We start from the raw sequence: 24,645 nt of genomic DNA on the forward strand, positions 1-24,645 counted from the left end.
CACATTAAAACACAGCGGCACCATCGCGCAGAAGAGGCACATAAGGGCACACAGGCGATTTCATCCTTCATCACGATAGGACAGACAGAGGCAGAAAACGTGATGCAAGCTAAACTCACTTAACACAGTACACTTAACAGTCGTCTGACTTTTCCTCTAGAGACTTCAGAGACAGTATTAGGGGACCACTAAGGTCTATCTAAAAGCATCCAAAGAGCACCATGTCATGGGAGCTTTAAAATTTCAATTTGTCCAAAACTTTGATGTATTACCAAATACCTGCGAAACCTTCTTTAATAACCTTATGCTAGCATGCTAACACAATACGGTAAACAGTACACCTGCTTCGCAACAGCATGTTAGCATGCTGACGCTAGCATTTAGCTCAGTACAACCTCACATCATCAACACATCATGCTTTGGATACACAAGCAATTCTAGTTGGTTTTTGTTTTCCAAATCGTTTTCTCATCTCTTTACAACTATAACCCAACCAGAACTTTCACCTTGTACTGCTGTTTTTTTTCTTCTCCTAATGTCAAAGAAAGAGAAAAAAAAAATATCAGTTGCACAAACTGAAAGCAGAGACATGATTCAGCTGGAGGCGCTAGGCAAAGTGCAGGAGGAAGGAGGTGGAAGGAGAGCCGAGATAGACGAGGAGGAGGGAGGGAGGGAGGGAAGATGGGGAAGGTAAAGAGCCAGTAAATAAGAAAAGAGATTTCCAAGAAGATAAGCAGCAGGGGAGAAGAGGATGAGGAGGAGGAGGGGGAGGGGGAGAGGGAGGGAAGTAGAGAGGAAGAAAGAAAGGAAATGGGAACTAGCCGTTGAAGCACGGCTGTGTCCCTCATGGACGGCTGAGCGGGGATGCGTGCGTGTGATGGAATGACATGTCAGCGCTGCATCTGCTCCCCCTTTGCCACTCAGCTGGGTTGTCATGACGACCAGCACATCCTCGCTCGCATTCTTCGTTCCTTGCCTCTCTCCGTCTCTCACTCTCTATTTGCATCCCTCCCTCCATAACCCGACTTACATAAACCTCTTCTTTGCATGAAGGCAGAATTGCTCAGAGGTTGAGTGCATTGAATTCTCTCTGAAAATGCGATATCGAGCATCATCCCTCCCTCTCTCTCACTCTTTCTCACCACTTATGCCTACACTCAAAATGTCTCCCGGCTCATTGCCAGCATTTCCCTTCAGCTGGCAAAATAAAAGCGTCAAGGATTAAGGAAGGATACAGGAAGTGGGTCGGTGAAAAGAGCACGTTTAGCATGTAGAGAACGTAGCCGGAGCGGCCATACACCCAGACACCTCCATTCACTTTATACTAGTGTGTGTGTGTGTGTGTGTGTGTGTGTGTGTGTGTGTGTGTGTGTGTGCGTGTGTGTGTGTGTGTGTGTGTGTGTGTGTGTGTCGTGTGTTGTGTGTGTGTGTGTGTGTGTGTGTGTGTGTGTGTGCGTGTGTGTGTGTGTGTGTGTGTGTGTGTGCGTGTGTGTGTGTGTGTTGGTCTGATGTCCGCGTGTGACAAAAGGGAGGGAAGGAGAACAGTTAATTGCTTTGTCATCCGTTAATTAAAGCTGTTCTCTTCAGGAGCCTTCTGATCTGTAATGTTTTGTACTTTTACTTTGTGTTTTTACGTCAGGCACTTTGACAGCCCTGTGGTCAAAATAACCAAAAGAAAAACAATCAAGACTTTCTTTACGGATCAACTCACCCATTAAGGGTTACCTCAAACTGGAAGTCCCCTTTGACAAAATAACTGCTAGCATGAAAGTAATACTGACACCTGGTAGAGATACTGGCTAGAAACTACAAAGTATCCATGTAGAAGAATACTCTTTTAAAACATTGGAAAGGTAGAAATTGTATAGATACAATTATTGAGCTTCCGTCACCATAGAGTTGGCTGGTGCGTCAGTCCAGAAGGAAATAAAAAATAATTCAGATTAAATTTGTTTCAAGGTGCCCAGAAAATTATTCAATTTTTTTTCATCGAGCACCACCAACAAAATTTCCACACCACCCATCACTTCAGGATATCTGTTAAAGGAATGGCTGAAGAGCTGACTGCCTCAGCTGCATTCTGAGATGAAGAGCGTGGTAGCATGATGATGTGCATGCTAACATTTGCATATTAGGCTAGCGGGTGAATGTAAGCATGTTAGAAAACATGAAACGTCACAAAACTATATGCATTCTGGTAGGTTGCCTATGAAGTTTTGGGAACTCATTCAGTTTGCGAACATGCTGCATTTTTTTCTCCCTTCAGGGATTCTTTTAACCACACCCCACAGTGATGTGGCAGGGTCCTGGAGTCCACCTGTACTTCACCGCAGCAAAGTAATATAAGTTAACGCACTGGAGTTAAAGGTGCTTTAGGCAGGATTGCGAAGATCCAGGACTTAGCCAAAAAATGTGAACTTCTCAGTCCCTCCCACCTTTCTGCTAAAGCCCAAAACGTTCTCCTAAGCCCCTCCCCCCACAAGGGAGAATGAATGCGTGTGCATGAGCAGTAATTGACACACAGTTAGACACCCCCCTTCTGGCCCTGATTGGTGCATCTGAACAGGGAGCTGTGGATTTTTGCCCATCACACTACAGGCTGTAGGTGGTGCCAGAGGAGCCTGATCTTTTTTTTAAAATGACCTGCTTCCTGTAGTTCTACTGGAACATAGGGTTAGTTTCAGCAAATATGACAGACAGTTAGTTTAATAAGTCTTACCTACTGCACCTGTAAGCAAAGACAAGCTTTTCTAGGGGTGTTAAATGACATAAACCTAGTATGTTTTAATGGAAACACAATGGTCACACAGGCAGACAGAATAACGCACAGCCACACATTCTTCCACTCATATGACAGTGAGACAGCGTCGCTCAGCAGCGTTAAAGTCTCGTTAAGCGGTGAAATAGATTTGCCATTTTACACGCCAAACAGTCTGTAGACAAAGCCATCTGCCTTCATGTCCCCGGGCGGAAACCCTACTCTGCCAAACGACTACGGAGGGAGTCTGGGACTCAGATGGCCAGCTGCGTGTGTTTTCTGTGTGTGCGTCTACATATGTGCCCGTAATATACGGCCACACATGGACGCCCATATGCATTGTGTAAGATCTCATAAACGCAAATGTCTTTTATGATGATGTTTGACAGAGTCTCTGTGTGTGTGTGTGACAGTGAGTGTGTTTATAGTCGGAAAATGCCCCGGGCTGTTTTTTTTTCATGACTTTCTATTTTCTGACACACAATGTGTTGATATTATCCTTTTGGAATAAAGCCTCGTTCAAAAACCTGCCAGCGACTCTTCCATCCTGCTCACACGCCTGCGGTGGATTACTTCACAATAAAGACTTATGTAACATGTTGTGAAACATTGGAAGTTTTTAGAGCTTTTTTTAATACTCCACACCAAAGCAGTTAAATATATTCAGGAACAGAAAGGAAACTTAATGTTTAGAAAAAGACTAAATTGGAAAAAGGGACTGATTAAAGCCAGTATGACTGTTAAATAATACTTGAAAGCCAAATATAAATAGATGTTGCCTGGCTAAACTGACATGCCAGCACACAATTCACTGAATCCGAGCGCCTCATGGAGATGCGTGGTTTTACCCAACTAACCATTTCTCTTTTGTTCCTCTCTCCCCATTTTCTTTCCTTTCTTTCCTTTCTTTCCTTTCTTTCCTTTCTTTCCTTTCTTTCCTTTCTCTCTTTCTGCTCACTGCTCATTTTATTTCACACTTCTCATCTTTTCATCCTCTCTCTGATTCCTCTCTGCCACATCTCTATATTTCCAAACTTTTCCACTGCCATGTACAATTTTTCTCATCACCTCTCCTTTCTCACCTCTATCCCCTTCATCCTCTGTCCCTTTTATTCCCTCTCTTCTCTCTGTCTCTTTTAGATGTAACGTCCAGGATTACATCTGGCACAAGGGTGCTCGCTGCGACTCGGTGGTGACCGAGTTCCAGGTGATGTGTCTGGCCGTGGGCGCCTCGGCTCTGGTGGTCCTGCTGCTCTTCATGATCGTCGTCTGCTTCGCCAAGAAGCTCCACGTGCTCAAGACGGAGAACAAGAAGCTGCGCAAGCGCAGGTGAGGCTCCATCGAGAGCTAAGAGATACAGGGCCCTATTTTAACGATCTGAACACACAGCATGAAGCGCCTGGCGCAGGTGCGTTTAGGGCGTGTCCAAATCCACTTTTGCTAGTTTCACGGCAGAATAAAGGGTCCGTGCGCTGGGTGCATGGTTCAAAAGGGTTGTACTTAGTGTCTTCATTAATTCATAGGTGTGTTTTTGGCGTAACATGCAATAAACCAATCAGAGTCTCATCTCCCATTCCCTTTAAAAGCCAGGCGTGTTTGTACCTCGGCGCATTGCTATTATGATGGAGGATTTGCACCGTAATATTTTATTTGTAATCTTTTGCATGTGTGTGTGCTGATGCGCTTCCCTGTGTGTGTAACAAGCACAGTGTGCGCGCGCTGTGCACGAGTCTAGGCACATTTTACTAATTCGCTGTTAAAAAAACAAAGAAATGCTGCGTTATTGACTTTAGACCAGGTTTTTGTTGGTCAATGGCGCGATCACTTCCCGCTGCCTCAAGATAGCAATACGCCCAGAATTCACCTGAACACACCTCCCTGTAAGACATGGGCGCACAGATGGGCGCAGGTGCATTTCCTATTTAAACGACGTGGGCGCTGGACGGGAAATTGACTGCGTCGGTCTTAAACTAGCAAAGACACCTGCGTCGGGTTTTGCGCTGCGCCGGGTGCAAGACAGGGCCCTCGAAGTACTTCATCTTGCTTTTTTATTTATTTATGGCGTGCATCAATGGAAGCGTCCAGTTCACAAAGAAAAGCCTGAAAATATATGAGTATTAGGGCTGGGTACCGAATTCAGTACTTTTTAGGCACAGACCGAATTGCCTCCAAAGTACTAAAGTATCGAGTTTCGAAAAATGCCTCGTCATTCAATACCCAATTTCAATAGCTAAGGAGTAAATCTTATCAGCGTCAGTGAGCCAATAAGCATGCAGCATGCTTCTACCAAGATCTAATAATGTTTGTGATTGGCTGTTTAGCGTTACATGTCGTAGAGGCAGGCAGGAAACACTCTCCGTTACGCAGATAGACAGGCTCATGTGGTAGCAGCTGAAAAATAAATAAAAGGATTTGTGCTGTAATGTTGTAATTTCTTTTTTTTTTTGGTACAGAAAAAAGTATTGTTTAGGAACCGGTATCGAAGTCACGGTATTGGTATCGGTCCCGGTATGGAAAATATTTGGACGATACCTAGCCCTAATAGGTATTTTGTCTATTTTGGGGCTATACCTTAGGCTCTACTCCCTACATTTATTTTCAGTAATCCTAACAAGAACAAGGAAAAAAAGAAAAATGTAAGACCTTTTTTTCCAACAAAGTAGCACGTTCCCGATGAAGAAATATAGAAGCCAAACTCCATCCGTCAAGATCTCTTTTGAGTGACGTTTCCTGCAGGCTTCGTTTGTCTAATTTTAAAAGATCGATCAAACAACATTAAAAAGTAAAGTCTTTAGTGCCTTGCTCAAAGGCAGTCTGGCGCAGCAGATTTATTATCCGTTAGCCAGCAGACGCTGAGTCTCGGCTGCGGTGCATTACTCCCATCAATGTTAAAGATTGAAGGAGAAATTATTTTCTTTCTGCGGCTGTGACTGCCTCAGGGCCAAACTGCTGGCCCGGCTTGTGTTTAGTGTGAAGTTTAGAAAACGACAGAGACTGACTGGTCGATAGAGGGAGAGGGAGAGAAGGGGGGGAGAGAGAGAGAGAGAGAGAAAGGGGGGAGAGATGTTCAATAAATGTGTGTCTAGAAATAAGTCTTAGAGAGTTCAGAAGTATAAATGGAGTCAGTACGTGGCACATATTTGTGTTGATCAGAGCCCAATCTTAACAGGAAACCATTCTTAAATTCCAAAAGGTACCTAAATGACAAAATGGTCAAGAGGTAGTATGAGCATTTTTCTAAAGTGGTATCATCTGAAATATAATCCTATATTTGGGCTAATACCGTACAGTACAAGGGCTGTTTTTACATGTCTGAACAAATGACAGAAACTGCATTGTTTTTTTTTCTGTTCAGGGCAGTCTCAGATCTGCATGAGGCAGTGGCCCCAACTGGTAGATAACAAACGAATGTTTGTTACTTGGAAAACCTCATGTAAAGTGGACTCATCTTGACTTCTTGGACCAACATGTCTTTCTCCTCCTCTTCTTGTCCCTCTTTGGACGGTTGAGATGGTAAAATGATGAGAAAAAAAGTAGTAGATGACTACGAGACTTTTGTTTTAGAGTCCACCTGCATTTCTCTCTGAAGTTTAGATACCAACCAAGAGAATTTCAAGTAGAGCCTGAGGGATGCATCATCAGCAATTCTAAAGAGGGGAAAGTATATATATATATATATATATATATATATATATATATATATATATATATATATATATATATGATGCGATTTTCCTCGGGGGATGTGTCCTGCCTCTGCTGAATTATTTTCATCCCTGGTGGGGACAAAATGTATTCCCCCCCCTCAAAGTGATCAATCCTACTTCACCAATAGACCATATATTATATACCTAAAATAGGAGTATTTTCAACTAGCGCTGTAACGTGAACACATGTCCATCAAACGATAAAGTCCGAGCAGCAGTTGTATTAATACTGGTTGTATTAAGACGCTACAGAGCTCCGGGACTCTGGCTACCAGCTGCAGTTGTTTAGCCGCCAATAGGTGACTGTGAGCCGGCTACAGGCACCGCCAGATGATGGTCCTTTCAGGGGCCGTGGTAGTTGGGTTTAGCCAGAAAAAAATAGCGTCATGCGGCAATGACAGTTAAGTTTAGGCACCAAAATGGATAGTTAACTGTAGGAAAAATATTGTATGTGTATGTATATATATATCTATATATATATATATATAGAACTGTAACATAAATATATATGTAGTTTTTTTCTTTTTTTATACTTTGATTGACCCATTCCCCAGGTGGAGAATCACAGCATCTCAGTTGCATATCAGAGCCGAGAAAGCAGTTGCATTCTTTCTTTTAAAATCTTCCCGAGTGCAGCTTTTCAGTCTGCTTCACATTTGTAATATACTCTTGATTATTTAAAATGTGTTCAGATGTGTGGGAACGAGGCATGAGCAATGAATAGACAAACAAAAAGACGATGATCGTCACTGACGGGAAGAAGCTTGAATTGTAAAACGTCAGGAGCTCGCAGCAGAGTAACAGACGTTCCATTAACACAGGATGCCTGAGATTTGGGGAAAACATAAAAGAAGAAAGATGAGAGGACAACAGCGTGTGTCCTTCACAGGAGCAGAGAAAGCCGTGAGCACAGGGATTATTTTCCACAACAATAACTCACAGTTACAGCCAAGAACGACTCAAGAATGAAGAATGATTGAGGCAGTAGAGGTTCAGTGCCTTCCTCGAGGACATATGATTGAACTTCTTACTTTTCAGACATTTTAGTTTGTCTGCACCCGTTTTATTACCCAAGGCAAAAAAAACAAAAAAACTAAACCTTTGAATGACAGTAGATTTATTTGCACATCTTCTATCCATACTCCCCCCCCCCCTGGGGGGTCAGGATGTCCTTGGTGTTTTTGATCCATGAAAATCAGAACAAAAGTGTGTTTCAATAGGTTCAAAACTAAAGCAAAATATTAGCAAATTATTTTACTTGTTTAAGGAAAATCTTTTAGGACTCAAAAATAGACATGAATCATGCAAGATGGAGATATTTTGCAGTGTAAATTGAATTGGCTTATTGCTTTTTTCGAACTATTCATCACAGGCATTGCATGATGATCGCCAAAAGGTTGAAAACTGTTCACTAACAGTCTATATCTTAATCTATTAAATTTGTTTTAAGTCAAAAATGCTTCATAGGAACCTCGAGAGCCCTTAAAAGAACCCAAAACCCCCACATTTCTGTGTGAAATATATGGAGCGAGATAAAGACTCAGAGAGAGGTGCACTGAATATAAACTAGAGAGTGACAAACAGATTGAAGGACTGGATTGGAAATAAAAAAGGAGTGTGGGGGTGGGGGTGGGGGAGGGGTGGTGTGTTGGTTCGGCATGGCTTTGGCAGTGCCGGTGTTTTAGCGTTGATCTCCCTAGCAACAGAGCCGTCGTGCATGATCAGCAGCCCGCCGACCGAGCGCCGCGGATTCAAATGTGAACCGAAAGGACCCAATTCTCAACACCAGATCTCATGCTACAGGGACTACTTTTAGCTCCACGGGGAAGGTTATATCATGCCAGTCATGGTGGAGGAGATTATGGATGGTGATGAAGATGATGGTGAGGAGGAAAAGTGGTGCAGTCAGTAGCAGCCTTAACGCTAGCTAGCAGATATTTAAAACGGGAGAAAAAGGGTGATGTCATTGGTCCTCTGGATCCAGCTGAAAGTAGGGCAGTCTGAACAGGAGGGGGGAGGGAGGGAGAAACACAGGGGGGAGGCGGGGTTGACCTACATACAGCTGTTCGACCTAAGGGGGGGGGGTGTGTGTGTGTGTGTGTGGCGGCACGGCCCAGTATGAAAGAGACAACACAGCCTCATCAAGTGGTTGGCTAAAAGAAATCGAAGAGGAAGGAGAAGGAGGGGGATGACAGATAAGAGGAGTAAAAGGATAAAAGGGCAAGATGAAACGGGGGAGGACGAGGGAGTAAAGGAGAAACTTGCAGGAGAGGAGAGGAAAGGAGAGGAGAGGAGGTGAAAGAAAAAGAGAGAGAAAGAGGAATAAGAGAGAAGGGCAGTTACAGAGAAAAAAGCTCAGCATGACACGTTCAGAGGAGCGTGTGTGTGTGTGTGTGTGTGTGTGTGTGTGTGTGTGTGTGTGTGTGTGTGTGTGTGTGTGTGTGTGTGCACGCGCACTGCTGACAAGGCTCATGAATACATGAGACTCCCACACACCCCCATCTGCTGTGGGTAATCACACAGTCGCAGTGTTTCTCTGCCGCAGTCGAGACACGACCCAACATCCTGGTCAAAGATGGAGAGAGAAAGAAAGAGAAAGGGTGAAGAAAAGAAAAGATGGATAACATGGAGACATGTCAACATTTGTATTATTCATCTATCTGTTACAGTAATGGCATTTTGGTTACCTCCTTTAGGTAAACGTTCAGTATAATATGTCGTTGGTCCACATACACATCCTCTAGAGCAGTGGTTCTCAAACTTTTTTCAATAATGTACCCCTTTTGAATTGTTTCTTTAAGCCGTGTACCCCCTCACCAGCGATAATCATTTTCGGTAGAAAAAAAAGTCTATATTTTATATTGTTCTGAACAGTACAGCGCTGTCAGCGATAGATTTACTAAACAACAGCCTTGTAACTGAAAAAAAACATTTAAATGTTAATGAGAAAAAGAGACAAAAACTGTAAAAAAGACAAAAGAATTGGAAAAAGATGGTAGAAAGAAGGAAGGAAGGAAGGCAAGAATAGGTCAAAATAATATCAAAAACTTCAAAAACAGTGACATAAGAAGAAAAAAGCGAGAAACTTGTAAAAAGTAGAAGGAAGGAAGATTAGGTCCAAAGAAGGAGACACAAATGTCACATTTTTGGTAGAAAAAAAAAAGAATTCTACATAAAGAGGAACAATGTTGTGGACAACAGCCTTGTAACTATTAAACATTTTGTTAGATATCTCACATACCCCCTGCAGTCCTCCAAAGTACCCCTAGGAGTACACGTACCCCCATTTGAGAAACACTGCTCTAGAGCGTATTCTGACCTGACGCCCCTATCGCCAGGACGACATGTTGTGTCCGTGCCTTTAAAAAGCGCTACAAATCACAGTTTTCTGATGTGACTACGCTGCGGTTAAGATTTGTTTAGGTTTACGCCGCCTTCACACTGGCACTTGAAATCGTCTCCGTAATACGCAATGCGCCCCAAGTTGACGTCGTACTACACCGTTGAAAGCGTCGGAAGCGAGTAGAAAAAAACAAATGGCGGAGAAGCTAGAACGACTCATTCCCTCAGTGTCCGAATGTCCGTTGCCGCCGGAAATTCTGCCGTATGTCCCTCTTTTCCGTGGGATATTGTAAGAAAATCTCTAAAAGACGTGTCACTTAGATTTCTGAGGACGAAGGAGAGGCTGGGTTCGAATTGAAAGTTAAGCAAAAGGTTTAATAAAACACCACGATGAAAACGACAGTCAAAACACAATCAAACATAAAACACTGCCAGCAGCAGACTGCAAAACATGCTTCCCCTGTCGGGTCACAGTTTGCAGCCATGCGACATGACAAAACAATACGCTGTAAACAGCCGACTTCAACATGCATCCCTTGCGGGGTCACAGATTGAAGCCCCGAATCTCTCTCAGGATCCGAGTTATATGTCCCTCAGGTTAAGGACACACCTCTGATTTCCAGTTTGCTCCAGTTCACAGACAAAGGTCATTTATCATGGTAGTACTGATTATATTCAAGTTTACAGAGATACACATTTTCTTTGTTCTAAACAAGTCTGGCCCAACAGGGGGTGGCTCCCCAAAAACAGATACAATAGATCTCCATGTGTGGAGACAAGGAGCTTTCTCCTGTATGCTAAATGACTGACCTGATGATTCTCTAGAAGCTAGAGAAGGTGTGAGCCAGACAAATGCTGATTAGTGTAGTTACTTGATTAGATTTAGCTGCAGGCCCCATTAAACAATGTTTTCAAAACATAAGCATGGTTTTAACTTTTTACAACCTAACAATATCCGTTACCTTCCGCTTTCTTTGTGTTGGCATTCTAACCTGCGGTGGATTTCTGAGGACTATGGTTAACTGCTCCTCAGATCTCTGCAGGGTAAATCCAGACAGCTAGCTAGACTATCTGTCCAATCTGAGTTTTCTGTTGCACGACTAAAAAACACCTTTGAACGTACACACGTTCCACCAAAACAAGTTCCTTCCCGGGGCTATTTTGCAGCGGCACCGTGGCTCCGTCCGGCACTTAGCGCCGCCCAAGACGATTGTGATTGGTTTAAAGAAATGCCAATATTATTATTTGCTTTATTTCAGACACGTAAAAAAATGGTCCATATTACAAAGAAGAAAAAAATAAACCAGAGCACGTTTTTCTCCCGTCCCGGAATGCTGTGTGGACTCACCAGAGGAAGGTCTGGCAATGCGAGACTAGCAGCCGGTTGACTTAACTCTGAAACAGCTGGCCTAGCTCTGTCCAAAGGAATGAAATAAACACACCTACCAGCACCTCTACAACTCAGTAACATATATCTTGTTGGTTTAATCTGTATAAAAACCAGTCTAAAAACAAGTCGCCATTTTTTGGACAGGTCTACTTGTTGTCCCCAGAGTCAGAACTAAACAGGGGGAAGCAGCGTTCAGTTTTTATGCTCCACATATCTGGAACAAACTCCCAGAAACCTGTAGGTCCGCTGCAACTCTCAGTTCTTTTAAATCTAAGCTAAAGACCTATCTTTTTGATGTTGCTTTTCTTTAAATAATCGATTTCATTAACTTTAATTTCTTATACTGCACTGTAACTTTTTTTCTTATACTGCACTATCAATTTTATTCTTGTCTTTTAATGTTTTTAATTTGTTTATTAATGTTTTTAAATTGTTTTTAATTGTCTTCTAACTGCTCTTTAATGTTTTATGTAAAGCACTTTGAATTGCCCTGTTGCTGAAATGTGCTATACAAATAAAGCCGCCTTGCCTTAATCTGTATAAAAACCAGTCTAAAAACAAGTCGCCATTTTGCAGGTGTTACATGTGGGACAATTTCTTGGTACCTGCTAATTTGTATCCACAGGAGAGAAAAAAAAGAAGCAGAGTGAGAGGTCCCAAGCTGGATTCTGGTGCTAGACTTTGAGATCACAGATCAGTGATGATGGGAGAACATATTTCTGCCTCTCTCTCGTCATTACCTCGTCTTTCATTTCCCCGTCACAGCGGTTGTGAAATATAAATATGAAAGCTTGCATGGGAATCTGAGAGACAGGCGCTTTTTGGCAGGAAGTAGTATATCACGGCCTCTTTAACTATAGATATGACGGGGGAAGATGAGCAAGGAGCAGCACAACGAGACATTCGAGTAAAGGTTTATATGGGTGCGGGGCAAATGACAGCCGTTTCCTGAATGAGAAAGAAGATATGCGCGTTAGAGAGAAGACAACTCTCGTCAAAGTCACCGTTTCATTCGGTCCCTGAGACAAACCTCTATTCCTTTTGAGAAGTCGGAGACGAAGATGAAAGACGAAGAAATTCAAAGAGTTCAGTCTAGCTCAGTCAAAAGGGAACTCCCAAATTTCGCAGCTTCCCCGACAAGATAAATAGAAGAGTCTGTGTTTATATGCGTCTGTTTTAAAGGCAAGGCAAGGCAATTTTATTTATATAGCACATTTCAGCACAAGGCAACTCAAAGTGCTTTACACAAAACATCAAACATTAAAAAACAAAGAGCAAAATAGGGATAAAAATATGAACGAATACAAATTTAATACCATATAAGATACATAAATAAAAATCATAGTTCAGTATAACAGTTAATACGAGAATAAAAATCCAAGAATACAATTTACAGTTAAAAGGGGTACAAGTAATATCTCATCCTAGTAGATAAAATACTATTATTATTATTATTATTATGCTTTTATTTAATTATATGTATTTGTAAGTGACTGTGAGCATGTTATAAAAGATAAAGTGATATTTGATATATCATTCCAAAGTTATCTGAAAGCCAACTTAAATAAACAGTTTGCTTTGTACATCTGCATATCCTCTAGCATGTGGCAGTTAAAGCATGCAGAACTACGCAAACAGGAAAGGACAGGAAATACTAAATTATGCACAGCATCACTTATCACACCATATCAACAATACGTTTATGTTAAGAATTAAGGGGGGGGGGGGAAACAAGGAAAGGTGTTCAACGCAAAAACTAATACAATGCCAAAGTTTTATTTTGTGTTAATTTTTAGTGTTTTAGTGCCATTTGGCAACGCACATGCAATGTTGCAGTAGAATGTTGAAGAACTATTTAATGTAAAAAGGTTTTCTGCATCTGTACTGCAGTAGTCCCTGGACAGATGTTACATAGTATACCTGGGATCCACCAGAACGCATATTATCAGCTCCAGTTTGTTTGTTTTTTTAGCAATCTAAAAGCACCATGAAGAGGATTACTTGCATCGATATCTTCATCAGTTGTCAGCTGAGTGGGCAAAAAGCAGATCTCTTATAACCTGTGTGTTGTTTAAAATAAAAACCGAGTCCGTGTTTGTCTCCCTGTTAGTCACAGCAAGACAATAGTGGGTCAAATGTGAGTCAAAGTTCAGCCTCTTTGGGGACTCGTGTATGAACCAGGTAACCAAATTCTGAAAGTCAAAAAATGAAACCTTTTATTCTCAGTGTGTTGCATCACAGATTAAAATGTGTGTCTCTGTTGTTGCCACTTGACAAACAGACGATGTGAACTTGCTGTCTGACTAATGCTGCTTTCTTGCTTTTTTCCTCCCCCCCCCCTCCTTTTTTTCCTTCTGTCTGTCTTCTCTTCAACAATGTAATCTTTTTCCTAAATTTGTCCTTTTTCTTGCCCCGTTTGTCCTTTCTACCATCTCTCTTCTCCTTTTGTCCCATTTTGTATCACTGACTCTCCATTTGCCTTTTTTTTTCTTCTTCCCCCGTGTCTTCGTTTTTTTTCCTTTTGGATTTGCTCGACTGTGTTTTCTCCTCCTCTCACCTTGTGGATCACCTCTTGTTAATGTCACTCCACCCCTGCCTCTTCCTCCTCTCCCTTCCTTTTCCTCCTCTTGGATTCTTTTCAAATCCTCAAACTGTCTTGTACTCTTATTATCTTCCCCAAACTCATTTTCACCTCAAATTTCCGTCTGTTACTCTCTTTACCCTCCTCTTTTTCTTTTTCTTTTGACTTCTCTCTCTCTCTCTCTCCATTTGATCCTCTGTTTCTAATCTTCCTTGTCTCATTCTCCTAAATGTCCTTTATTCTTCTCTTACTTCACATTTTTAATCTCCCACCTCTTTCTTCTCTCTGAATTTCTTCTTAATTTCGCCACATCTTCTCTCTCCCTGTTTTTCCGACCTCTTCAAACGCTTCTCCTCCTCTACACTTCCTCTCTGTTACCTCGCCCCTTCCTCCATCTTCCTTTCCACATCCTCCTCCCCACCCCACCTTCCATCCTCCGACACCCAGCAGTAAGTACCGGCCTTCATCGGAGCAGCACAATGATAATTTCTCGCTGTCCACCATCGCTGAGGGCTCCCACCCAAATGTAAGGAAACTGTGCGACACCCCTCCTAACGTCCCTCATGCCCGTGCATTGGCTTACTATGATAACATTATCTGTCAGGTAACGTGGTTCTCGCCTCTCTCTCTCACCCCTTTTTTCTGCATCTCCCCCCCGCAAACCCCTGCCCGGGCCCCCTCCTCCCCCCCTCCTCCCTGCCCGTCCCCTAATGCATGGGCATGAGTATTCTCAGATACTCCGAGGTGTGCAACGCTAAGGAGGGGGGGGGGGATGGGCGGGGTCCAAGTGCGAGGAGGGTGGCGGGAGTTTTCACAAAGTGGCAAATACAAGTCCGAGGGGATGAGAAAAAAAACAACCCTTAGGATGTACAGAAGCACGCATATTTCAGACACGGCCGTCGTGCATTTTGATTGATTTATTGATACCGTTACATAAACATTCTACATAACGCATATAACTTTTTTTCAATCCATGGATCTTTATATATTTATACATAGCACCAATTGGCGCATGTTTAGCCAATTTACAACAAATGACTTATACTAGAATGTAGACGAGATAGAAAAAGGCACAGGCGCAAGCAGAGACTGAGCCAACAACTGATGGCTGTTGAGCCTCCTAGTTTCATTGTGTTTATTGATTTAGTTCCTCTGGTTTATAGCGTATTGATCTCATTTTGAAGGTGACAGCAACACGCACGCACACACGCGCACGCACACACACACAATGAATGTCTGTAAAATCAAGTGTTAAATCTCAACTAGTTATTTTAGACGTGTTACACAACACTCCACTAATTCATTTTGACTGAACAGTGTCCAAGAAAAGCTTAATTGCGTGCTGACAAAAGAAGATGAAGCACAAATCAGCTCAGTGGGTGAATCAGGGGGCATTAACACAGCCAAGGGTAGAGGTTAAATTCCCCCCCGAAACCATGCAGACTGAACATTTATGGACAGTTCTCACAGTGCCGACAGAAAGCCGCCGTGGCTTTGACTTGACCCCTTTAAGAGAAAACTCCCACAATTACCGCCCGTGACCCCCAACCCTGTCTCTGTCTAACCTGATTGTCTCTCTAATCACCTCTTGCATCGGTGTGTCACGGCATCCCGGCTATGTCGCTAGCATGCGCCACCCTGTGGCCATGTCAGCCACGGCAGCTTTGCTTCGCTATCTGTTAACAAATCTGTACTTATAACGAAATGTCTGCTTTACTTGTTTATCCTGAAAATGGGTGGGGGGATCAAAAGTGTTTTGTTGTTTTCAGGGGGGGGAGGCGGGGGGAGGATTGGTGTCTCAAACAGGTAAGCTAAACGTGTGGGACATTTGTGCGAAATGGTAGGGGGTTATCAGGATAAACATCTGAGATGCAACGGCCCCGCGGCTGCCTGCCAGGTGGCAGCAGACAGCCGGCAGGTGCCTCGCTAACTGAAGCATGGGTAGCTATCAGCGGCAATGCTAACGTTGTAGCAGCATGGGTAGTTCTAGTGCTACAACCGAGGTAGAGTTTGATTTGTTTTGTTGAGTCTTTGTAAAGATGTGGTACCACCCTCTAACAACTCAATCAGTAGTTTAGTTCACTTGTAAAGCTTCAGCAACTTTAGTTGTTACTCTGTAACTCTGATTTCTTTCCCGCTAGCTCAACCGTTTTAGACATCTCATTTCTTTAGAAGCAAGTGTCTCACCCACTCATTTTAACCACAACCAAATACCATTTTCACTACCCTGACCGACTAAAAATCCCAAAACAGTAATAAAAAAAAAACATCCATCATCACCTCCAAACAGTATCTCTAAAATGTCAACTTCCTAACTCAACACCACCTACATTTCATAAGCCCCCCCGCCCAAATCCCCCACTCATCCTCTGGATTGAATAGTAATTGTAAATACTTTAAATGGTTTGTTTTAGCACACTTAAAGGTAGTTTAACAGTAGGATGCACATGCAGACGCCAAGCATTTGTGCAAGTCAGTACATATTCACGCTGCCAGTTTCCTGCTATGCCACGGATTGACAGTTGGTGGCAGTAATGTGTCAAGAAATGTACCAATGAATCATCAGAAAAGGCAAGGAAGACAACTGCAAGCTAGCAAACATGGATGTAAACAATGAAGGTTACGAAAAAATATGAATGACAATCAGATTGACAAATGTTCTATGAGGAAGGAAATGAGGCGTTTGTTAGGCATCACGGATACACTTAGTATGTTTAATGAGAATTCAAACCTAACTTTGTTCACACGAAAATTGCACAGGCTACCTTTAAGTTACAAACAGGGTTGGGTTCTGATGCGAGGTACAATTTGGATCTGGTTTCAATTTGGCAAAATTAGCTAAACTGCGAGGCTAAAATAGTCTGTCAAATGTTTTACCTTATCTTGCTATTTTATGTTAGCAAAAAGTAATATACAAATATTATTCACATAGCTGTAGGCGTATTCTTTTTTTTATTTGACACTGCTTTCACTGGTACTATATAAGCCATATGCTAACCGATTAACATTAATTCCGTAACTTTTTAAAATATCAAAGTGAACATTGCCTTTTGTCTATTTTATTTGCCGGTGTCTATACTCAAAATCTATATTGCAAAAGAGAGAAGCATCACTCTGTTGCGCCACTCTGCAATCTTTTTGCAGTCCAACAAGATTAACAGAGTAGTGAGTTTCCTCTTGTCAAACGATTGCTTCCCATCAATTTCAGTAGTCTGAATCTTCTAGTTTGCTAATGTTTATAGTCTTATAGAGCTGAATCTGGACCTTCAGCATCTGGAGCAAGTGAAAATAAGGTGTGTACAAGTTAGTTGATCAATCTGAAGTGTTTGATTTAGCTCTTTATAACTTTAGTTACTACTTTCAAATGTTGAAAGCTGAACCTAAATAGATTAGACAAGGGATTCTGATTAAATAAGCGGATTGGATAAATGATTAAGATTCAGTCATATTGCATTGAAGGGGTCAGCCCTATGTTCTGACAGCCCAATGGTCCCACAGCCCTATGTTCCCACAGCCCAATGGTCCCACAGCCCTATGTTCCCACATTTTCCCACAAAATTAGGCCTTATGTTAGGGTTAGGGTTAGTGGTTAGGGTTCTAAATGTGGGAACATAGGGCCTTAGTTTGAAAAACATCTTAGAAATGTGGGAACATAGGGCTGTGGGAACATAGGGACTAATCTTCAGTGAAAAACAATTCTTGGAAATTTGGGAACATAGGCACGCTCCAGTATCAAACCCCAACCCTAGTGACAAATGAGTCAAGTCCGTTAAAGTAAAGTCATAAAAAAACATGTACTTGGTGTGACTGACTCTGTGACTGACAACCTCTCTTGGCATTATCTGCAGGGTCCAGATGAAGCGCACTCTGCCTTCCACTTTGTCCATCCATTTAGCCTAAAACAGCCAGATTTCCAACTACTATTCAGCCCAGGTTTATCCTCCATTAATGTTCCAACCACGTACAAAACTCACATAGACATGTACAGTAGGCTTCCCCAAACCAAAACCCATACCAACTCACCAATTTCCCCTAAAACACACCCACTAATAAAATCAAATAACCTCAATTCCCTTCCAAACTAATAGCCCGGTGTCTGTGACACAACGCTGGAGACACCGTACCTGAAATAACCCAACCTGTATTTACTACATGGGCTCATACAGAATAAGAGCCAGGCAGCACCAGAGAGTCTGTGTCTACCTCAGAGATACCGTAGCCAGCTGGGAGTATCGGCTGGCGTCTGAAAGGAAGTTTCTCCTACGATTGCTCTCTGTCTCCAGCACTCGATCTCTCTCTCTCTGTCTATTTTATCTGTCTGTTTCTATCTCTTCCTGTCCGCCTCCTCTTTCTCTCTCCATCTCTCTGGCTACGTTATCTCTCTGTATCGTCTCCCACTCATCTTCTTTCTTTCCGTCCACTTCGATCCGTCTCTCCTCATCCTCCCTCTTCCTCTGTCCGTCTCTACCTGTCTCTCTCTGAGGATGCCTTGTATGGTTTCGAGGAGTATAACCCTTTGCCCCATCCCCCTCCCCTCAGAAAACCATGAGCAGATACACCTGGGAGTGTAAGACCAAAGAGGAGTCCGACTGTGAGGTAAGACCAAATCCCGAAATGTCAGAAAGTCCCGCCCCCGTCTCTCACCCTCCCAAACAGCTCTCTCATTGTTACTGTGGCCCTGTCAATCACCCTCTCTCAACTCTCAGTGGATCAATCTGAGTCTTACCCCGCCCCACCAAAAAAATAAAAACAAAAAATATATCGTCAGTCAGGAAGGCATGACACGAGACAGATCCACACACATCATGTCACCTGACTTAACTCATTAGGTTAAGTTCACACTACACGACTTTCAAAGCTGTCAGATTTCTGTGCTGTTCACACAACAGGGCTAAAGTCGTGTAATGTGATCTAGGAATTACTTGACTAGACTTAATGTTCAAAAGGATGGAAACAAACACTAACGTGGATTATATTCTCAGAAAAGTATCAATTTATGTTTTTTTTTATTATTATATATATTTTTTGCAATGCAACCTGTCCCCCAAAAGGACAGAGAGTTACATGCAAGCCCCTGAAGAGATAAAAGCCATGAACATTGTGTGAAATCGCCCCTTTAACACACATTAAGGATGTAGAGCCTGAGGTAAAATCCAAACCCAATCACAAACAAATCTAGATCTTGTAAAGTCCTTGTTACACGTCCAGACAGACACACGCGTGCACGCACCCACACACACACACACACACAAACACAAACACAAAAGGCTGCATATTACAGATAAATTGAACCATACACAAACACTGAAAGATGGCCATGTAGGAAAAACAGTGCATGCACACAGACATCTTGCGTATATAAAGCCAGCACAGAAAACACATCAATCGTTTCTGAACAATAACACAAAAAGCACTTGTGTTTCCCTGCAGTAATAGGATGCTTTGTGTTTCATTCACTGCGGTAGATTGAACCCTCTTGTCCTCAATCTTCCCCTCCACAGTAATTCAGCAGAGTCCAGCCACACTGTTTCCTCCGCAGCAAACGTTGAAATAGAATTGTTTCCTGTCACCACTAAATAAATTCAACACAGAAAATGAATTGACATGGCAGAGCTGGTCGTAACTTTTAAGCAATTTCATTTCCATCGACTGAATCAGCTTTCAGACTGACCGATCAACACTGAATTGACCCTGAAGTCCAAATGCTGTAGGCGTGCAGTAGAACTGTACATTTAAAAATAAGCTAATTGTCCCTTTTATTTAAATATTGTTATATGATCCTTTATACAGTGAGAACAGAAAGTACTGTAAACATTTTTTATTATTTTTGTCTTTTTTGCTTGTCATTGTTTTCTAATACTGGGCTTTGTCAGTCCCACAACGTGGCAGTGATCTCACATTCTTTTCTTTCCATTTTGAAACGTAACTTTGAATGTAGAACACAAATGTAGACACATGCTTTATATACTCAGAGGAAAAAAAAAACATATGTAGACACACGCACGAAGGCAGGTTAATATTAACTCACACACACACACACACACATACACACACACACACATACCAATGCAACTATCTTAATCTGAAGTTTATGCCAGAGACATAGAGAGACGAACACAATTTTTTCTACAAACACCCAACGTATGCCCTCACAATTATTTAAAAGTTGCTTTAATCAATAAAACAATCTACACAGAGGGGCTTTAAGTGGGTTAAGTTATTTGGGAAGGTATTTTCCCCATTTGGTATGAATTCCAAAAGCTTCTCTTGTGTCTCTCCTCTCAAATGCAGCAGTGACGATAATTCTGTCTTGAAATTAGCACGGCAATCATTTCCTGATGCTGAAGTAGGTCATGAAGCACCTTAAAGCAAACGTACAGCCCACTCTTACCCGCCCACTAAAAGACAAAAGGACATTAGGAACTGTCCGTGTGCCATCATCATCATCATCATCATCACCATCAGAACCCTGTTTATCTCTGTTCCTACTCCCCCCAAAATGACACCCGCTCTAAAGTCCTCGTGGCTCTGTGCCTCCCAACCACTGCCCGCTCCCCCTCTTCACCCATGCACAACAATGAAATCCAACAAACAACCAAACATTTTCCAGTTTCACGCTGACGGGAGGACAGAGGGCCCCTATCCCGTAACCATGGAAGTGACGTATCCACACGTCCTGCCTGAAGTTACTATCTAGGCCAACAGCCAGCGGGTAAATGCTCTCACTGCTCTTCCTTTCTAAAAGTGCCATTGAATTCAAACGCAAACATTTAATCAGGGTGTGGTTGTAAATGGCACAGGCCCCAGGGTCTGGAATTTGATGTGTGTGTGTGTGTGTGTGTGTGTGTGTGTGTGTGTGTGTGTGTGTGTGTGTGTGTGTGTGTGTGTGTGTGTGTGTGTGTGTGCGCGCATGTGTGAATCTGCCAACCTGTGTGTCTGAATGAATGTGTCTATCTCACTATACTCAGCTTGTGTGTGTGTGTGTGTGTGTGTGTGTGTGTGACTACGAGGCACCCCAGGATGCCTCAGTGCATCAGGGTCGATGATGCCATGCAATATTAATGGGGATAAGAGGCTGGAAAAAACAGAGCTAAAATGGACTCCACAATCAATTTCTTCCCTCTGAGCTTAATTAACTTCAGATTAATTGAATTGAAACCTCTTAAAACATGCCCCCACCCCAGTGACTGCTTGGTTATGTATGACGGTGGTACCCACAGATAATCAGCCAGAGTGGAGAGTTTATTCGTCTCTTTGTTTTCTTTTTGGGACAATAAATGACGAGGAGGAGGTGAAGCAGGAAGGAGACGAGGCGTTCTGCATGAGCGATCATTACTGTTCACACGGGGAGTTAATGTCAGGGTCTTGCATGTGGATGTGCATGTGCTTCCTGGGTTGCCTGAAAGAGGGGGAGGGGGTGGTGGTGGTGGTTGTGTCGCTCATGCAGCTCACCTCACTTGTCTCCTCAACCAAACATGACATGCCAGTCGAGCACGATGAGCAAACAGTGGAGCCTCCACACCACTGAAATGGCTGCTACTGAAACTGGGGTTTGCTTGAAGTTGCAATAAGTAGCCGCAGTTTGTTTATGTTGAATATTTAATGGAATTTTGCTGCATTCTGGCATTGTCTAAAAGACCTGGTTTTAGCCCTTTTTTTCTACAAATTGAATATAGTTTACATCAACAAACAACGCTGCTGTCTTTTAGAGAGTTACATTTTCAACAATTCCAGGTATCAATTAGTTCCTGCTCCTTTCTACAGTTTGAAATTCTATTAGCCAACTCTCGAAACTCGCTTGAGTTGAGTCAAAACGTCAAGTTTGAGCTGATGTTTGTGACATTACTGTATGTAAAAGTTTTACTGTAGGTCATTTTCACAGCGGACATTTTGACTTGTCATAGTAAAAAAGCCCAGGTGTTACTAATAACATTGACGATCGCTCTGTTCTATTAAAGTGTCCCAATAAGCTGTGACAGCGAGCCAACATATTGAATACCAGGACCCTGAAACTGAAGCAGTTTAATCACATGTGTCAAACTCAAGGCCCGCGGGCCAAATCCGGCCCCTGGCAGATTATGTTCCAGCCCGCATATCAATTTAGGTTCATAATAAATTTTTGGCCCACCTAGTTGTTGTCGCTTTTTCTGACGTTGTTGTCATTTTTTGTTGACAAATTCTAACTTTTCTGACGTTATTGTCACTTTTGCCAAAGTTTTTGTCACTTTTGCCAAGGTTTTTGTCACTTTTGCCAACGTTTTTGTCACTTTTGCCAACGTTTTTGTCACTTTTGCCAACGTTTTTGTCACTTTTGACGACGTTTTTGCCACTTTTTCCAGCTGTTTTTGTCACTTTTTCCGACGTTTATGGACGCTTTTTTTCTTTGATGGCTGAGGAACTTTTCCCTGACTTCTTTAGGACTTTATGTCAACCAAACTGTAAGTGGGAAGACTATATGACACATGCAATAATACAGTCAAAGATATTTGACTTTTTCGGTTAAATAAAAGCATATCAATAAAGTAAACATGTCTGGCCCTTGATGTGATTCTTATTTTCCAGTGTGGCCCTTTATGAAGTTGAGTTTGACACCCCTGAGCTAAATGGAATCCAGCCATCATTAATATTAGTAGTAACACGTGTTTTTCTCACTTTGACAAAAAAAAAAGGCCTTTTTCGCTCGCTGTAATGGAATACAAAACTCAAGCATGTTTCAAGAGTCTGCTTATTGATTTCCACACTTGTACAGAAATGAATAGAACCCAATAGCTACCTGGAATAACAGGAATAAAACTGCAAGGTTGTACCTGGAGCGTTCAGAAAAAGGTCAGCAAAAATGTAAAAGTAGTTGTAGTGAAGGAGCTAAAACTTGCAAACACACCGGCGTGGTTCTTTAAAGCATGAAGGTGGAACATGAAAATCCATTGGAGTGCATGAAATAAAAGACAACTCCAAAGCTCTGGGATTCTTTAAAAGCATACTGGGCCTAAGTTCATCTTTGTTTTCTCCAGCCAAGGATGTCTATGTTGGACGATTCTGCAAAACACAAGATTATGCACAATGACAACGATTTTTATGTCAAATGCTATAGTTTTTTTTAGTTCTTATGTATACCGTATACTTACAATATCTGCACATGGCAACTACGGTAGGGTTAAGGTTAGGGAAAGAACATGGTTATGGTAAATAAACAATGGTTGAGGTATGATTAGGGTTAGACAACTACAACTCTTGGTTTTCTGTAAGAAAAACATTGTGGAAAGAGTTAATCAAAGGACAAATGATAATTGCAGGTCTGTGACGGAATGTGAACTTTAATCTTTTGCATGAAAACCAGACACACTACACTTTACCTTCTGCTCGCTACATAAATGACAGACTACTTCCCATTGGTGATTTTAGACCCTTTTTAGGGGGGCTCAAGCTAAATTTAATCTCAGCCCCCCTAAAAATTATTATAATAAAAAACTAATTAATTCAAATTAAATCAATTTTAGTGCTTCAAGTTAGAGTTTGTGTACTTGTCTGTTAGTGACAGAGGACAAACAATTACAGGTTCAAAGGGCTTGAAACAAGTTTAATGTCCTGTGTCGCTGTCACAAATGCCATGCATCTGTAACCCAGTCCAGGAAAGGGTTAACAGAAACGTAGTTTTGGCCAATTGGAGATGGTTGTGCCAGACTCCCGCCTTTGGCTGAGTCTTTATCTGATCTGTCAGAGGGAGAGCAGGAGTGCGGTTGTGAAGTTTAACGTTGGTAGTCCCCAGAGAAGACGTTTAGAACCCAAATTGAAACGTAAGCAACTCAAATTGCTGAATGTTACGACATTGTGTCAAACTGGTCGTTACTACTGTGACTTATAAAGTGTCAGGTTCAGTTCCATCATGGTAATAAGTGTCAAAAAACGTTAGCTGACGTGGTTGTTCAGTAGCCAGCTCAGAGATTATTGGCTAATTACTGATTTAGCGTACGTTCAACGCTGAATGTTGACGTTGGACGTAAATTGCGATGTGCAGAATTGTCCAGTAGAGATGTAATTCCTTGGGATAAAAGGCTGCTTGTTGTCTTTGCCTTTCACAAAGATGAACGTAGTCTTTGAGGGGATCCAGTTCTGATGGGTTGGTCCGAATTTGCTGCAGAGGCTTAAAGAGAATTCAATTGTAAAGTTGTCCACCAATCTGCAGGGTCAAAGTTACAGCTGAACAGGAAAGTGAAAGGTGTTGTGATTCTAACTGTATTTTCTGCCCCTACCCCTCCCTGGGCAGGATGATCCTAATTCCCAGAACAAGCTTGAGGACCCGGTGAAGGCCCCACCCAAGGAGGACGACTCCCTCAACATCCACAACTCTCTGACCCCCAAACACGAGAACCACAAGGTCCTGGGCGAGGAGAACTCCTCGGAGGTAAACTCACTGCAGAACAACATGATGTGAGAACAAAGCAAAAACAACCCCCTACCCCCAACCCAACAACCTGACAACACAACACCGACAAACGCCAAGGTGCCCCTGGCAACGGGAGCCCCCGAATCTCCCACTGCTCTCCGTCCGCCCGCTGCCGAGTGCGCCTAACCGGTCTACCAACCAACCAACCAACCAACCAACCAGCCAGCCTGTCAACGTACCAGCCAGCCAAACCCAGTCTGCAACTGTCTCCAACACGGCAACACTGCCACCAAGCGGCCCGGGCCGCTGCAAAAAAAAAAAAAAAACGTACACCACCACCACCACCACCGCCGCCGCCGCCGCCACTGCCCCTGCTGAAAGTAAAACCCCCTCCCACAAACCTCTCCCTGCCGCCGCCTTGCAACCCCCCCCTTACACTCCCCCATTGTTGCTGTCACTCTACTCCCTTATCCCTTATCTCTT

The 24,645-nt window shown here is 42.6% G+C and overlaps 1 protein-coding gene across 16 annotated transcripts in view; it reads left to right on the forward strand.

Moving 5' to 3' along the window:
* cspg5a (chondroitin sulfate proteoglycan 5a) overlaps positions 1 to 24,241 on the forward strand; it is a 64,700-nt gene extending 40,459 nt beyond the window's left edge. The window contains exons 3-7 of one of the 16 annotated variants that reach the window (XM_039806033.1): positions 3,899 to 4,087; positions 14,226 to 14,382; positions 18,318 to 18,374; positions 20,389 to 20,490; positions 24,043 to 24,147. In XM_039806033.1, coding sequence (XP_039661967.1) covers positions 3,899 to 4,087; positions 14,226 to 14,382; positions 18,318 to 18,374; positions 20,389 to 20,475 — 490 coding nt within the window. In that variant the 3' untranslated portion in view covers positions 20,476 to 20,490; positions 24,043 to 24,147. Of the gene's footprint in view, positions 1 to 3,898; positions 4,088 to 14,225; positions 14,383 to 18,317; positions 18,375 to 20,388; positions 20,491 to 24,042 lie in introns of all 16 variants that reach the window. The other 15 variants (XM_039806034.1, XM_039806041.1, XM_039806026.1 and 12 more) reach the window with 15 other exon arrangements.
* Positions 24,242 to 24,645: the final 404 nt, after the last annotated feature.

Source organism: Perca fluviatilis, chromosome 7 (assembly GCF_010015445.1).
Source record: "Perca fluviatilis chromosome 7, GENO_Pfluv_1.0, whole genome shotgun sequence".
NCBI lineage: Eukaryota > Metazoa > Chordata > Actinopteri > Perciformes > Percidae > Perca > Perca fluviatilis.